A 17,625-nucleotide genomic window follows, 5' to 3' on the forward strand; every position below is an offset into this window, starting at 1 on the left:
TGGGACCAAAGAACTCTTCAAGCTATTTCTCCTAATTTTTGCTGCCTTAACTCATGTAAAGACAGCAAAGGTGTGGTGTGTATTTCTGCAATTTTACCCCTAAGCTCGTGGTTTGAAATTTTTACTTTGATAGCCTGCACCATCATCATCAGTTTTGCCATGTTGTGATCACTGCATACAGACTTGAAGGAATTCTCAAGCGATTGCAGTAATTTAACAAAAGGTTGGAAGTATTTGATCATAATCTGGGAAGTGAATAATGTCAGGTGATTACTAAAGCATACTGTCTTTGTTTATATTTATATATAGCATTTAGTATATGCATGTTTACACATCTGTTTAGCTTATGAGCAATATACCAAAAAAAGAAAGAAAAGTCACAGTTTCACCGTAAGAGCAAAGCAATGAGTGCGATAGCAACAAATTGTAGTGTTATGTGAAGTGAGGCTTGCAGCTAACTGTCTTGTATCCGATCTCGCGTAACTACAAAACGCTGGTGTAAGAGAATACGTCCGCCCCAGGGAGAGATGCTCTGTCAGCATAGTCACTTTGTGTTGAGAGCGCAGCACGTAGAACTTAGAAGGGTATACGAGCCGCCCGCTGTGATGGCAGTCGAGGTAGCACGCCAGCGAGCGCGATCGCGCCCTTAGATTCAAAGTTCAAAGTTGCTGCTCGCGTGACACCCCCCCCCCCTCGCGTCTTTTCATGCTCGTTAAAGACGGGCGGGGCATTTCCTGTCTGCTTCGACAGCAGGGCTCCCGAGCGGGGTGATGTTATCGTATGCGCCCTCCGAGCGACAGAAATGGGCCGGCTCATTTGATCTCTGCTTCGGCCGCGTTCGTCGCCCCCGCTCGCGCGCTGTTACCTGCGGTAGAACATACGATGCGCGGGGGGGGATCTTATCAATTTGGACTTCATACGGGACATGACGGCGACGGCAAAAACCCGTCGAGACTGTCCATATAATTGCTATCGCAATAAAAGACTGACGACACTAGGACAAGAAATGAGAAGCCACCAGTGCATATGATATGGGAACTACATGGACTCTGTTGCCGAGTTTGTACAGAAGCCCGTGAGGCCATTCCGGCGTGGTTGTTGCTTGTGTTGGCTACCTTGAAGTTTTTCACTTGATTAATAAAGGTATTATACCTTTTCCTTAGTGTTATCTTGTTAATATCAGTTATGCATAGAAGTGTGAATTGGAGATCGACAAATGCTGATAGATAATATTCTAGTCTAAACATTTAAGATTATGGCAGTGGCCGAGTGTGTAGGATATCTGCTTTGGTTACAGGAGGCAAGTGGTTCAAATCCTGCAGAGTGATACCCACTAGTTTAAAGGGAAAGGCATTTCCCAATCAGGCACCTGGTTGTTTACGGGATGTGTGAATGTCTGGGAGGCTTGACATCAGCCATATCAAATGGCATAACCGTTTTCAGGTGCAAGGAAATGTTTAAGTTCTTCAGTGTGGCTGAGCAGTTTGTGTCATTGATTCATAGAACATGTAACCATGCAACAATCTGCTAGAATAACAGAATGGGTTCCAAGAAATGGAAAACATGGTGGAGTGCAGGACAAGCTTCGGCAGTGTGGAAATTACGCTTCACTGTCGAGCCACTTAACACAAGGCAATTGGAAATGTCCGGCACGACCTGCAGCTGCCGGTTTGTGTGTCAACTTTGCATCTTATTTGGTGCTGATATTCCTCTATCTCTAAGGCATGCAAAGTCAGGACAGTGATTGGCACATAATCTCAGAAAGAAAAATAGGTATGCAGAAAAGCAGACACATTCACAAAACCTAGTCGGCTTGCAATATCTGCTTCCCTATTTGTCATGTAAAGCATAATTTTGGTCATCATCGTCATTGACTGCCCATTTTAGGTCCATTGCAGGATGACGACATCACCCAGTGATCTCCATTTTACCTTATCCTGTACAAGCTGATTCTATTTTATCCCTGCGAACATCGTAATTTTGTGTCTCCATCTAACTGGCTGCCATCCTCGGCTGTGTTTCCCATCCCTTGGTAACCATTCCCTTCTTCTAAAGGATTGTCAAGACGGCAATGTCTTTTGGATGTAAAATTCCTTCACACCCTTGTCACATAGCAGGTGGCTAGGAGCCAGAACTATGAAAAAATAGTAGGGGTGTGCGAATATTCGAAATTTCGAATATTTTTCGAATAGTGTTTGCTATTTGATTCGATTCGCACTGGAATTTTACTATTCGAACTATTCGAACTTCCCAAAAACAAATACAGTCAACGTCCGATTAAAAATGACCCCTTCCGATTTTCAGTATGCTTCACCTTATTACACTCTCGTGTTGCGGAAAAGCTGCCTTTCAAGCTCTGTTACGGTTGAACTTCGTCAAGACACAGTCAACGTCCGATTGGAAGTGGTCCCTAAATTTTCAATATGCTTCACCTCATCACACCCTGATATTGCGACAAAGCTGCCTTTCAAGCTTTGTTACGGTTGAACTTAGTCAAGACACAATGTCAGATTGGAAGTGGTCCCTAGATTTTTCACTATGCTTCACCTCATCACACCTCGGTATTGCGGCAAAGCTGCCTTTTAAGCTCCGCTACGGTCTCAAATGTATTAACTCAAGAAAACGCTGGTTTCAACATGGAGATGAAAGATGTGGCAGAGGTAGGGGCTCAATTAATGCTGTTTTGGACCTGAAATTTCGGCAGGGAGTCCGAAAAATTGGACGCCGAAGCTTTTTAGCATCCAAAATTTCAGATGTTCTTATTAGAGATGTGCGAATAGCAAAATTTTGGGTGCGAAGCGAATTCGAATAATAAAGATTGAGTGCGAATCGAATAATTTCGAATAATTTTCGAATATTTCTCAAACATTTTTCGAATAATTCGAAGTGAAATTACAGAAAAAGTTGCAGAGAATCCCTAAGTATGTTCTTGTGAGATAGCAACATGAAAGTGTTTCTTTTCGCTAGGTTGATGAAGCGCTGGTGGGGTCATATTTCATACCATATTTACTCGAATCTGGGCCGGCCCCGATTCTAAGCCGACCCCCGAAATTCGCAAGGCCAGAAACAAAAGAAAACCTAATCATTGTACTCGAATCTAAGCCGACCCCCCCACTTTCGCAAGTCGTTTTTTCGAAAAAAACATCAGCTTAGATTCGAATAAATACGGTAGTTGTCTTTCTTATCAAGAATGAGGCAATGTAGAGGCCGAATTGTATTTTTGTACATGATTTGGTGCAACCAAAGTGTTGCCGACAACACTTTACACGTGATAGGCAGAGATGCCATTTCCTTAGCCTCTCCTTCTCTTTCAACTTCTGTGGAAGGCCAACTGATGTGGCGGACAAGGGTGTGCTCCCTTCAAGTCCGAAGTTCCAAATCTGCCTCGTAGACGTCGATATATAAAAACATCTGAAATTTTGAATGCTAAAAAGCTTCGGCGTCCGATTTTTCAGACTTCCTGCCCAAATTTCAGCTCCAAAACAGCATTAATTGAGCCCCCAACTCTGCCACATCTTTCATCTCCATGTTGGAACTAGCGTTTTCTTGAGTTAATACATTTGCGACCGTAGCGGAGCTTGAAAGGCAGCTTTGCCGCAGTACGGGGGTGTGATGAGGTGAAGCATATTGAAAATCTAGGGACCACTTCCAAGTGGACGTTGACTGTCTCTTGGCTAAGTTCGACCGTAACGGACCTTGAAAGGCAGCTTTGCCGCAGTACGGGGGTGTGATGAGGTGAAGCATATTGAAAATCTAGGGACCACTTCCAACCGGACTTTGTCTCTTGGCTAAGTTCGACCGTAACGGAGCTTGAAAGGCAGCTTTGCCGCAATACGAGAGTGTAATGAGGTGAAGCATATTGAAAATCTGAAGGGGTCACTTTCAATCGGACGTTGGCTGCATTTGTCTTTGGGAAGTTCGAATAGTTCGAATAGTAAAATTTCAGTGCGAATCGAATCGAATAGCAAACACTATTCGAAAAATATTCGAAATTTCGAATATTCGCACACCCCTAGTTCTTATATATCGACGTCTACGAGGCAGATTTGGAACTCCGGACTTCAAGGGAGCACACCCTTGTCCGCCACATTAGTTGGGCTTCCACAGAAGTTGAAAGAGGAGGAGAGGCTGAGGAAATGGCATCTTTGCCTATCACGTGTGAAGTGTTGTCGGCAACACTTTGGGTGCACCAAATCATGTACATAAATACAATTCGGCCTCTATGTTGCCTCATTCTTGATAAGACAACTATGAAACACCACCCTGCCAGCGCTTCATCAACTTAGCAAAAAGAAACACTTTCATGTTGCTATCTCATAAGAATATGCTTAGGAATCCTCTCTAACATTTTTTCTGCAATTTCGCTTCGAAGTATTCAAAAGATATGCTAGAAATATTCGAGAAATATTTGATTCGATTCGCACTCACACTTCAATATTCGAATTCGCTTTGCACCCAAAGTTTTGCTATTCGCATAGCTCTAAAAAATAGTAAACATTGGGCATTGTTGGCCATCAATGCAAATTGCAGGTGGTAGAATGACATTAGGAAAAATGCCTTCATTCCTTTTTGTATGTGCAGCGGGTGATCGACATGCACTGGCAGGCAAAGAAGTTGGACAAGAAAGACTGGTTTGGCAAGTCGGACCCTTTCCTGGAGTTCTACCGTGTCAGTGAGGACAACAGCTACACGGCCGTGTTCCGCACTGAGGTGGTCAAGAAGAACCTGAACCCAACGTGGCGCCCGTTTACCATCCAGATGCGCCAGCTCAGTGGTGGTGACGATGACCGTACCATACGGGTGGCCTGTTACGACTGGGATTTGGGAGGAGGGTAAGTCTAGCTGCTGCATTTAGGGTGTGTTCCAGTTCTGGCCAGCATCGTACACAGTCTGCGCTGACAGCATCAAGCCCCAGCCATTCAAGTAATTGAACCTATCTGGATAACGTCTGTTCGACGTGACACCACCTCACGTCAACGAGAAAGAGCTAGGGAAAACAAACAGAACTGTTATTTCTCTGACTTACTTCGTGCTCGAATATACGAAAAACTGCACATAGCTTATACTAAGCGCATAAGAAATCGTCTACTTGCGGACAGACGACCATACCGGTGAAATCCAAGCATTTTGCTCAGCTGCCATATCATTTGGACAGTAAAGCATCCTTTGCAAAGCTGTCTGTTTCGCTGTCTACGGTGAGTGTTGGAACACACCCTTAGCTCTCGGCCATGCCACTCAGTGCGCTGGTGCTCCTTGCAGCCACGACCTCATCGGGGAGTTCCACACCAACGTGCGCACCCTCTCTGAGGGGCCGGGCCCAGCAAACTGTTACGAGGTACCTACTGTACATCCATACATGCATTAGAAATTTCGTGCCATTTTTAAAGCAGGAAAGCTTTCTTTTTTCAGTGGAAGAAAGGACCACATGAGAGCTAGGTTGCTTAAGTGCTTTTATTAGTCATTTCTCAATGTCTTCCACAACTTTGCATTGTTGGTTTATTGATTTGGCATTTTAAACAAAAGTTCACAAATTAAACCTAGTTGGAAAATTATTTTGCACACTCATGACTCACCTAAGTGACCATCAACATGCCGTGTTTGACATTCATGTAGGGCACACCGTTAATGTTTATTTCTTGGTGAAAATTATTAGGATGGCTGGTATATGCATTTTTGGAACGAGGAAACATGTTCTCACTCGCTATTAAAACTGGCTGTCTGAGAATTATAAACAAGTGCGGAAATCACAGAGGAAGCTGGTTGCTAATTTATTTCTTTCACAGCACTTGAAAGAAGAAAATTCTAAGAACAGACAGTAAGCTCTGTTGGAGGAGACTTCTTGTACAATGTATATAAACTTACTTACTTATGAGGCTTCACCAAAAAAAAAAAAATCAAAACTGTGTGTAATGACAGCGCAACTGATGGAACAGTTATGTATGAATACAGTTGCATGAAACAAGGAGTCACATATGCCTGCAATCTTGTTTGCTGATGTGCACGCTCAGAGCAATGCGTGTATCTTGTCAAGTGCTGCAGCGTTCTAAAACTAAATTACACCAGTAGTTGACATTGCTGGTGGAAAATTATCGAAGGTTTATCTCAATATATGATGAAGTAGGACAGTTATGTGCATAATGAATAATTTATAATTAAGAAAATGCTTTTTGTTTGACCAATTCAAACACACTCTCTTGTGTGGGCATTCTCTGTTACAGCTGATCAATAAAAACAAGCAGGCCAGGAAAAAAAGCTACAAGAACTCGGGGTTGGTGAGTTGACTCAAAGGGGTGAACAGTTTTTGTACATTAAAGCGCATCACGTTCTTGCAGGTGAAGTTGGTGTCTTTTTCGATCCGAGAACAAGCCACTTTCCTGGATTATGTTCGTGGCGGGTGAGTGCTGTTAGATTAACGAGCAAGATTGATTACCTCATAGATGCAGTGCTTTCTCATTTAACGGTTGCATGTAAGTGTAATGTACAGTAGAGCACTGCACGGGCCCGGGCCCGACCCGGCCCGCGGGCCGGGCCGGGTAAGGGATTGTTGGATCGGGCCCGGGCCAGGCTTGGGCCCGTGATCTTCGGGCTCGGGTCGGGCTCGGGCCTGAGCCAGGCCCGTATTAAGCCCGGTTCTCATACGTATATATCTGTATAATTGCGTGTGTACGTTGTTTGGCTTTGTTTTTGTTGTTTTGTGGGGTTTAACTTCCCGAAGCGAATCAGGCTATATGAGACGCCGTCGTTGAGGGCTCCGGGTAATTTAAACCACCTGGAGTGCATTGGCGTGCACAGAAATTACACAGTACAAGACGTCTACAATTTTGATCCATCGGTATGCTACACGTAATTTCAAGAAACGCCTAATATAAGTTTCCGCCATTATAGTGAGTGAAAGACGTTCTTGGGTACCGTGTAAGGAAACGATAAAGTGCCTAGATTAGTGTATATAAGATGTGTTCACTTCGGCACTCTAATAGACAGTTGTTTTGGAAGCCCTTAGTCCGGTCTTGCTTTAAGGCGTAACATTTTCAAAGATCGAAGGCGGTCACACGAAGACGACGAGACAGCCACCTTCAGGGAACAGCGAGGACGGTGGCTCGCTCGCTAAGTGTGCCTCGCTTTGACAGATCTATGGCACTGCAGTGGCGGCCGGTGACTCGGGGAAGAAGGGTAGGACAAAGAACCTTGTTGTTTCGAACACGAAAACGTATGTAGGTTGGGTGCTGTTTCCTGCCGAGGAGTCAACACGACAGCTTTAATATATGTAACGCTGCCCAGCCTGGTGTATTCCTCCCAGAAGCAGCTAGAGCACGTTTTTTTGTTCACTGCATTGTGCAATAGATGAAGTTTGCAGGAGACTTGCTACTTTTACTCAACAGCCCTAGCTCGTATGCAGTTTATGTAGACTCAAACTAAAAATGTCTGCCATGTTTATTTTTTTCACTTTCTGGAGGTATTTTGTAGTCCTTCTTTGAAATGCAAAAATAAGATTGCGTGGTTAGCACTGCGTGCGTACCTGAAACAGCCAGCTATGACTCCAATTATATTTTATATTGCCCTGCAATTATTTCGCAAGAGTGTTACGGGCGTAATTAACGGAAAGTATACACACACAGTACCAGTGAAAGTCCTGACACTGAAAGAAGTTCCTTAAACAATCTCTAGATAATATCTGGTGTGCGGCAGGTATCTTCACAATCACCGAAGGTTGGACAGTGTCTCCTTTATGCTCAAGGCATAAGTAGCTGAAACGGGCCGGGCCGGGCCGGGCCCAAACCTTTCGGGCCCGGGCCGGGTACGGGCCACATTTAAGAACACCGGGCCGGGCTCGGGCGGGCTGGAGCATGGCGTTTTCGGGCCGGGCCGGGCCCGGGCCGGAAAAATCGGCCCGTGCAGTGCTCTAATGTACTGCAGTCTTTAACATACTGAATGCTAAGTCAAGGGTAATTAATGGGGTGGCATATTAAACTCAGCTGAAAGAGGAAAGCAGTGACTGAAGATAAGTTCATCATATTGCCACACACGCTCCTTCCTTTCTATGTTTTCTGTTACCGGCCCATAGCACATGTAGCTTCTGCCTTGCGCAAACCATGCCAGAATGTCTGAGAACATTCGAGATTATTTTAGGATCATCTGTTATGCTTGAGTGCACAAACGCGAACAGATGAGATCATTCTCGAACTAACGTGGCATAAGGAAGGCTCGAATGTTCGATGCCGCATGTATAAATGCCGACACGCCTTGCCGCGGTTCAGTTTTATCGATGGCCGACGCTCTGTTCGCCGCTATCAGTGTGTATTGCTGTAGTTTGACTTTCCGTTTCCCGGCCACAAGTCCGGCCAAATAAAGTTTTATCTTCAACATGCCGACTTCTGCCTTCGTCGACGTCCAACCCCGTGACAATATGCTGGTATCATCTAGTTGTGGGGAAGATAACTTCGTGCTTGCTGTCCGATTGTTGTGGACAGATCAAGTAGTTGAGCACCCTTGAAGATGCAAATGCGTACCGCTCCACCAGTTCATTGTGAGCGCATAAAAACGGTCTTAAAGGAATTAAGAATTACAACATAAGAGACCTTCACATTTGAGTTTTTTTATATTTGGGGTCATTATACTCAAAGGTGTCTGATCATTAATCTAAGCCATACCAACATGTTTCATTCTTCATAAAATAACTTAATGCCCAGGTTTGTTCAAATGTTACCTCTGTGGCAACACCAGCGTTGCTCTACCCCACTGTGTCAGCCCAGTGGTTATAAGATTGCACCGCTTAGCTAAAGGTCATGGCTTTGGTCTTGGCTGTGGTGATTACATTTCTGTCGAAGTGAAATGCAGACGTTCTTTTAGTCAAAGAACTTCAGGTGGCCAAACTTAATCTTGAGGCTCCGGCACCAGGCCTCATAATCAAATAGTGTTTTTAGCATGTAAAACTCCAGAATTTTATTTATAATAATATTATTATGATTTTGCAGCACCCTACATCATGCTCTGCACATTTCTTTACATACATCTCCACATGCCATTATCCAGCTTGCAGTTGTTCTACAGCCAACCACATTTGTACTGTGTCATGTACAAGACGAGTGTTTCCTCCAAATTTTTCTTTCTCTCAAATCAGTTCAGAAAATTAGGGCAAATCAGTTTTGCAAACTATGCTCCATTTTGTGATCCCATCTTCATTCTGATTCATATTATCTCGATTGGATCATCAAAATTTTAATTTTTTTTAGTCATGTATTATCATCTGTATGTTCTATACTCAGCGATGTCTCCTTTTCACCTAAGTTGTGCCATTTTCTTTATGCCTGCTTTATCGTAACTTTTCTCTCCCCTGCCTTTTCTCTTAGCCCATAACTTTCTGATGGCTGAGGGACAGGTCCACTGAGAACTTAGACAGTTGCAATACCCAAAACCTTTCATTTTTATTTTTTAGCGCAATAAAGTACTACTACTACTACTGCAGAATCAATGCCCACCACAAATCTTTTTGGCTGGTTGGTCAAATCTTTACTTTGATGTCTTTTCCCTAGCTTTAAACAGTGATCTTGTAGAGATAAGAAGACTTAATCTAGGTCAGTATCATGCTTCCGGCCTTTACCAGCAGCTATGGTCACTGCTTTTAGTGCTGCAAAAACCCAAGAAAAAGATTATGTTCTTTGTATCATGCACGCCTGCTGGTTCTGTTGATGCAAATGTTCATCACATACCTTCACTTTTTCATGTCACTTGTTTCCAGTACAAAGTACATTGTACACAATGCTTTGTTGTGTAAAGAGTACTTTTTACTACCTTGTTGTGTACAAAGTACATCTTTGTGCTTTGTACACGAAGTACCGAGTTTCCAGTTTTTCCGTAATCTGCTTTTGGCACCGAGGGCAGCCTGCAGATGCACTTCACGGTAGCGGTCGACTTCACGGCCTCCAACGGAGACCCCCGAGACCCCGCCTCCCTGCACTTCCTGGACCCAGTGCGGCCCAATGCGTACGCAATGGCCATTCGTGCAGTGGGAGAGGTCATCCAGGACTACGACTCGGACAAGATGTTCCCTGCTCTGGGCTTCGGAGCACGGCTGCCACCCGACGGGCGTGTGTCGCATGAGTTCTTCCTCAACGGAAGTGCCACGGACCCATACTGTGCGGGCATACAGGGCGTCCTGGAGGCCTACCAGAGGACCCTCCAGTCCGTTCAGCTCTACGGCCCCACCAATTTTTCGCCTGTCATCAACCACGTGGCAAAGTGAGCGTTGCTGCCCTCGTATAAGAGATGTGCAGAGGTCTGCATTGTTGATTTGTAACATGTGTGAGTGATAATAATCAAGAGGGCCTCAATGTGCATGCCCTTGCCTGCAAATGGCATACTTAGAGTTTTTGTATCAAACACAGAAGTCACATTAGCTCTCTCCATCCCATGGCTGTATGAGCACTTGCAAGTGCATATCCCAAAATATTTGTCCCACTATTTTTTTTGCTAATTAGAAGCAGTAAAAAAATTGCACCTCGTGTAAATAATGCAGCCTGGTTGTGCCATGCGGTTTTGCTGTGGTCAATGTCTGGGCGCATCGGCATTACAATTTGCTAAGAATAATATTCCACTTGTCTATTTCAGGTTTGCAAGAAGTTATAGCGATGGCCAAAGCTATTTTGTGCTGCTCATCATCACTGACGGTGTTATCAGCGACATGCCACAAACAAGGGAGGCCATTGTCCAGGCTTCTTCACTGCCAATGTCCATCATCATCATAGGTGTGGGCAATGCCGACTTCTCAGGTGGGTTTGCGAGTCACTTAAAGGGGAGATGCTACTTGAAATTTTTCGGTTTTACTTCTTTGTCTACCGTAAAATGCCGAGCAAGCACCCCCCTCCCTTTTTCGGGAGATCTGAAATAGGCGCCAGTGACTGAGTAAGCGGCCCCCCCACCCCCTCCTCCCCTGCGGCCACTTTTTTTTTCAAGACGAGCATCGCTTGTGTAAACAGAACCACAAGAATGAGTACACTGAATGCATATCTAATGTTGTTTATGAAATTCACTTGTCATGTGGCCAGTCGTATATCGGTCAAACTGGTCGCTGCTTCAATGGCTTGACAGTGACGAGGGGGAATAAAAACTGTATATAAATACAGTAAAACCTCGGTGATACGATCACGGCTCGTGTGAATTTCGGGGTGATACGAATTTTTCTGTGGTAGCGGCCAAGGTCCATTAGCCTGCAATGTATTGGAGTACGGTTGTTGCGAACCAACTTGCACCCCGCGACGTTTGATACGAACGTACACTAGCGCACAGGTACGAACAAGTGCTGCCCGCGCTGTCGCGGAAGACGTGGCAGTCACGCGCAGGCATGCGCGCTGCGCGACCATAAACGGTGCATCATTGCCTCCGAGATAGCGCGCACGAACCTTGGAGGTCTTCAGGGGCCTTCGCGTTTAGATTACAGATGACGTTGATGTCGCGCTTTCTTTTTCCGACGCGTTGACGCGTGCTCCTGTGCTCGAGGCAGCAGCGTCTTTGTACTGTGTTAACACGTGCCTGCCACGTCGATGCAAGCCATGTCCCCGCAATCAGACGTTCTATGAAAGAAGACTGAAACTTGGGCTGCGGGTCCGTCATGAATTCCCATTAAAGGTAGACGAAGACCCAAAGAGACGAAGCGGGCGGTCTTTGCGAAGGAGCTTGGCCTCTATCTATCATGTGCAAAGCGCTTCTTAAGTCACTTTCGTTGCAGTACTCTGGTGTCATGCAGAAAAGCGTAGTAAGAATAGGAAGGGGCTACTAGCGGTCACGGGGCACAACACACCTGATTCATTAATTACACAAGCGCATGCACCGTATATGTACGAGTACAAGTATGATCGTCGACGTCTAAGAACTTTACTGGCAATCATTTAGAGCTGTTCATGATGTCACTGCGGCCTTGAGAAACACTGAATTAAAACATATGCCAATTTTCTTTGGTCGCGTACTAATTTTCCATGTTTTCTGGTGATACGAATTTCGGATGATACGAATATTTTTGGTAACCCCGCGAGATTCGTATCACCGATGTTTTACTGTAAAGCATTTCATTAGAAACATGGATTGGCATTTTAAAAATTTTTAGCGGCACTCCACCGCCATCTTGAATTTCGGTCCGGGACCAAGCAAGCACCCCCCTCCAAATCTGGTCGGATTATCCTTCACCGTAGGGGGGGGGGCACTTGCTTGGCATTTTACGGTAGTTTAGTTCCTCTACTTTCATGACAGTAAAAATAAAGGTTGGATTTAAACTGAAAATGAGTTAAAATTACGGTTAGAGAGCACAAGGTGGCTGTTAAAAACTAGAAGAGTGCGCATTGTCTAGGGTTTTAGATCTTGTCAAGAAAAAGGTATCTTCAAGTGCCTTGGCAGAGCATGCAGAAAACTTGAGCCATCAAGTTGATCGGGATAATGCCATGATATTAGAAAAAGAGAAAACTCTGTTTTCATGACAGCACTTGGAATCCACTCTTATACAAATGACAGATAATACACTGAAATGAAATGATGGAACCCTTCCTCATACCTACACCTGCTGCTTACGTCATATTTTAAAAACTTCGTAAATGTTGTGTCACATGTCCTCGATTTTATTGTGCCAGGGGAGCCTAAACGTCTTTTCCGTATTCTTTTGTGGTCGATGTTCTTCTTCTGCTTTTTATAAAGGCCACAGTGGCTAAACATAGTTGGCAAGCACAAAGGTGTTCATTAGAGACCGGATTTTAGGCAAATGCTATTTTGTTCCTTGCGCTCCTATTGCACCACTTTGATATATGAGCGTGAATCAGAGGTTAAGAAGGGCTTTTATAGTGTTTCTATAGTGCCTATAAATGCCTATTTTTGGCATTTGTGCCTAAATGCTTACCCTATAAATGCCTATTTCCAAAATTGGCGCTTATATTAACACTATTTGGCCTCAAGAGACTGTTGTTCATGTTACCGCGCAATATTGCATGTTCAGAACTATGGGGTTCAACCTAGTCCTCTAGTTCAACCAACTCCCAGAAACAATTGCCAGCAGCAATCAAGTGGAACACGCCAGCGAGCAGTCGCCGCCACAGACACATGAGGCGAGCGGTTGGCTAATGCGAAACAGTGGAGAGCAGTCCATATCATGCGGCCGTTTGTATGTCTGCGTGTATACAGTAAAAGCCCGTTAATTCAAACTCGAAGGGAACTGTAAAATTGTTCAAATTAAGCGGAATTTGAATTAGCGGGCGGGCGCTAGAATGAACAGACATCGCGCCACACAGTGCGGAGAGGACCCAGAGAAGCCACCTCGGGACTCGGTCCCACAAATTAGGCGATACTACACATTTGTGGCAGGTAATTTTGTAAATTAAGTTCATGCTCAAACAGCAAACAGAATTTATTGATCAGTCAGTGATACGCCAGAAACAAGCAGCGACTTGCATTCACACGAGCAGTAAGCCTTAATGCCAAAATATACAAAGCTATTTGTGCTCCAAAACACGTTCATTTACATGGCACAGTTAATGCAATCAAAATTTAAGGTCTGTCTTTCTTAGTTTATTTATAGAACAATATTGAAATTGTCCAAGGGGACACGGCTAAAGGCAAACATTGCCTGATTGGGCCGTGCCACCCATACAGCAGCAGCAGCAGACAGACGACATCTACAACCACAAAATCATACATGGAAATTAATCACTACACTTGTTTTACACAGATGAAAGTTATGAGTAATTTGGGTGGTCATTCTGGGCCGATTTCTGCGAGGAGGGACAAAAGCTAGAGGGCTCCCAGTTCGAATTAACCGTTGTAGATACCGACGCGTTTCAATTATCGGGAGTTTTCCCCCACAGAAATACATAGGGCTGTGCTGGGACCAGTGCGTCAGTTCGAATTAGCAGTAAGTTTGAATTAACCAAGTTTGAATTAACGAGCTTTTACTGTATATACACATGCAGGGGGGGGGGGTGAACACCCCGTCTATGCCAGTGGTCCACTGCCAGGGGAGAAATTGGCTCTACACGATTCGACCTGGCCAATAGGAGGAATCCCTTCCTCCTAGTCTTGCAAGCGATCTGGCTACCTGCTCCTGCTGTGCCCTTCTCAGTCATGCCGAGAATGCCGAGAAGACACCCAGGACTGTTCATTTGGCAGTGGACACTCGACTCACCGTGCAGAACAAGGGAGAGACCGTTTTCTGCGAGCTGTGCGAGAGAAAGCACAATTGCACGGCTACGTTCAACTGTTGGCGTCCTTGTGCCATCAATAACATTTTTGTTTTCCTGTCATAGGTAGAGGTCGTGCACGGCTTTGTTTGAAATTATTTGAATTTATGTGAAAATTTATTGTGCCTATATTTAAGATTTTGAAGCCTAAAATGTTGTTTTGCCTACCTAGTATTTTTGGCACCTAAAATGAGCTTTTTTAATGCCTGAAAATCTGGCCTCTATTCATGAGACCAAATGCTAAAGTGGAAAGGTATCTCTGGCAATTCAGTATGTCACATTCATATCAGTACATTACAAGTAATTGTTGAATAAACGTGAAATCTGTGTTACAGTTTATACTGCTCTCAAGAGTACGTCTTGACGGTATCGGCCTTGACGGTATCGGTATAGGCCTTTCACATTTCACGCGTGGAGATACATGCAGATATGTTCAGATATATGTAGTATTTTACGATATAAGAATACTCAATATGCGGCAACGTGTTCTTTTCGAATGAGCAGCAAGCAATTGCTCGGCGTACATACTTTTCCCATAGTGTTCGCGCTCCTGTTGGGTGCTCTGGGATTGCTTGAAAAATGTGTATCGCAGAATAGTAACACATAAACAAGGTCAAGCCAAGAATGTTGTTTTCACTTTCACCACATTGTCTTTGGTGACTGAATACTATGTAGTTGTGCAGTTTTCTGGTATTCTTCCACTGCTTTCATTTTTGATCCATTCGTGATAGTACATGGTCACGATATCTCACCTTCCGCCTGCACTGTGTGGGCTTCTTCGTATAACTGTCTTCTTGCACGACATGCATGATAATCTAGCTGAGTTGAGCAGAGGATAATGCGAGTCGTCGTTGTTTCCAGCCATGGAAGTCCTGGATGGAGATGATGTACAGTTGAGCTCCGGTGGCCACCGGTCTGAACGAGACATCGTCCAGTTTGTGCCCTTGAACAAGTTCCTTCAAGGTGCCGGCACCTGGCAGAGCAAGCAAATGCGGCTCGCCAAGGAGGTGCTGGCTGAGGTCCCTGTGCAGGTCACTTCCTACATGTACAAACACAACATAAAGCCTGTACAGCCGGACAATGCTACCCCTGTAACCTAAACGTGCTCGTATTCAGGGTGTCAATGCTGCAAAAAGAAACTATTACTTTTCTCAAAGAGGAACAAAGTCTGCACCGGTACAGGCTCTGTTGTTATGATTGGTTTGACAGGGTCCGGAACCAAGATAACCTGGTACACATTGAAAATCTGAGGGTCAAGCTGTGTTATTCATAAGAGATGCTACGACCTGCCATGGTGGTCTAGTGGTTACGGTGCTGCTGACCCGCAGGTCGCGGGATCGAATCCTGACTGCGGCGGCCGCATTTTCGATGGAGTCGAAAATGCTCGAGGCCCGTGTGCTTATATTTAGATGCACGTTAAAGAACCCCAGGTGGTCGAAATTTCCGGAGCCCTCCACTACGGCGCCTCTCATAATCATATTGTGGTTTTGGGATGTTGAACCCCGCCAATTATTATCATTATTATGAAGAAATGCCTCTCAAGAACTTGAGCAAACGTGTCAGGGAGGTTACTGTACATTTGGGGTGAGTGCAAAAATTTGGAGGTTTGTCAACTCAACATATTGTGAAGAAGTTTGGAATGCATTATGCTGCCAACCACTGAAGTGTTAAATTATCAACCTCTGTGTTTTGTATATTGTACATACTTTTGCTTTCACTGCTTCATGTGGTTAACACAGTGGCATGATGTTGAATTTAATTATTGACATTTGGATCGTAAGTTCAACCCTTTATTTAAGCAAGAATTGTAGAAGTTGTGAGTAACCTGCATGTACTATGTGTGTTTGGGTAATTGTTAACAAATCTGCACAATTTTATGTTTTACAAATGTTTTTTAAACACTTTCACTCATGTTATGACTGTAATTATGTAATGGCCACATCTCCCAGCTTTCCACAAAATAGCTCCCACTACTATACAATCAGATTTTCCCCAGGTTAAAGCTGAATTTTCTAACATGAAGATATTAGGAATGCCATGTTTCTGTGTAGCTCGTCTACACCGATATGTAGCCGCTGGCCATGTCAAGGGGAGCTTCTGGCTATGCCACTGATGGAGCCCTCCCACCCTAACATTTCAAACATTCTTTATATATATATATATACATGCCTGCATACAAGCATGTCCACAGACATAAACATACATAAGGGGGGTCGACCTCCCCCTCCTGAAATAAATGTCTGGCTACACGTCTGATATATAGTCGTGCAGTCATTCCTGCCTTCTGTATGTGTTGGGATTATTTACCCAATGCCCTGCGCGTTACCCTGTGGTCACTTCAGTTTGCAAAGGTACGTTAACTCTTAACGATTAGCTTAGAAAAAAAAAACACATTTTTAGATATCTTATAGCTGTATAAGACCTCAGTATAACGAAGTAGTGCCTGTTGGAAATGCTCTGTTATGTCACAAGCTTGGTTACATTGCACTTTTGGTATTTGAGCTGCATCAATGATGTTGCACATTCATAAATTTTTAAAAACCAGCTCAAAATATTCACACAGAATATTCAAAATATTCCTTTGGGAGTTGTCTAAGTGATGTGTAAACATTGCGTTTTATTGTAGGTTGTCACTGGAACGCTTTTCGAGCAGTATCGGCATAGTGTCTTTCGTCTTCTCTAGCACTCATCAGCATTTCAATTTCTTCCTAGCACTCGTGCGCGTGGATGCTGTTTTGCTAGCATCCAGTTTTGAGACCCAGTGTCAGCACAGCATTTGGGAGGCTTCATCTGTGGACCACTGGTCATTTTCATAGGCACGGTACCTCTCTACAGTACATTTTACACATATATCATATAGGGGTATATTCTTCGACTATTTCGCAGCCGCTTATACAATTTCTCATCATTGGGTGGCCTGACCTTTAGAAAAGCTGAGCACTGCCTTTCATGCTCTTGTTTATCACTTCATTTTTCCTGCTGCTTTCCACATTTCAGCTGACCACAGCGCACCTTATTTCCGAATGTCATTTTTGTCCTTGCTTGGGCAGCGGAAGAGCAGAAAAGTTGATACAATGGCATTGTTATATTTCATGCTTAATTCGAAATTTCTGCCAGTTAAGCACTCCTTGTCAGTACACTTTTTCATGCTTCCATTATCCACTGAGCCACTCTCAGTTCTTTGTTTGTTCTTACAAGCTTCAGACTTGAAATTTTTATGCAACAAACTTGTTGATGTTGTTTTTCAGTATCAGTGCTTGGAACAGTATACTGATCTTGCCTGAACATTTAAAGTGCTATCAGATTCGAGTTTTAGGCCATGGAAGTGAGTGAAATGCAGCATATGAAATTATGTGCCGCATGTTTACAAATGATATCTGTGCTTATGCCTACCTTGCTGCACTTGCACGTTTTG

The 17,625-nt window shown here is 44.1% G+C and overlaps 1 protein-coding gene across 1 annotated transcript in view; it reads left to right on the plus strand.

The window, feature by feature from the left end:
* Positions 1-17,070, plus strand: part of LOC119406845 (copine-8) — a 28,271-nt gene extending 11,201 nt beyond the window's left edge. Inside the window, exons 8-14 of the mRNA XM_037673591.2 lie at positions 4,582-4,832; positions 5,260-5,335; positions 6,219-6,272; positions 6,333-6,394; positions 9,880-10,236; positions 10,606-10,766; positions 15,072-17,070. Of these exons, the coding sequence (XP_037529519.1) occupies positions 4,582-4,832; positions 5,260-5,335; positions 6,219-6,272; positions 6,333-6,394; positions 9,880-10,236; positions 10,606-10,766; positions 15,072-15,310 (1,200 nt within the window). The 3' untranslated portion in view covers positions 15,311-17,070. The remainder of the gene's footprint in view (positions 1-4,581; positions 4,833-5,259; positions 5,336-6,218; positions 6,273-6,332; positions 6,395-9,879; positions 10,237-10,605; positions 10,767-15,071) is intronic.
* Positions 17,071-17,625: the final 555 nt, after the last annotated feature.

Source organism: Rhipicephalus sanguineus, chromosome 10 (assembly GCF_013339695.2).
Source record: "Rhipicephalus sanguineus isolate Rsan-2018 chromosome 10, BIME_Rsan_1.4, whole genome shotgun sequence".
NCBI lineage: Eukaryota > Metazoa > Arthropoda > Arachnida > Ixodida > Ixodidae > Rhipicephalus > Rhipicephalus sanguineus.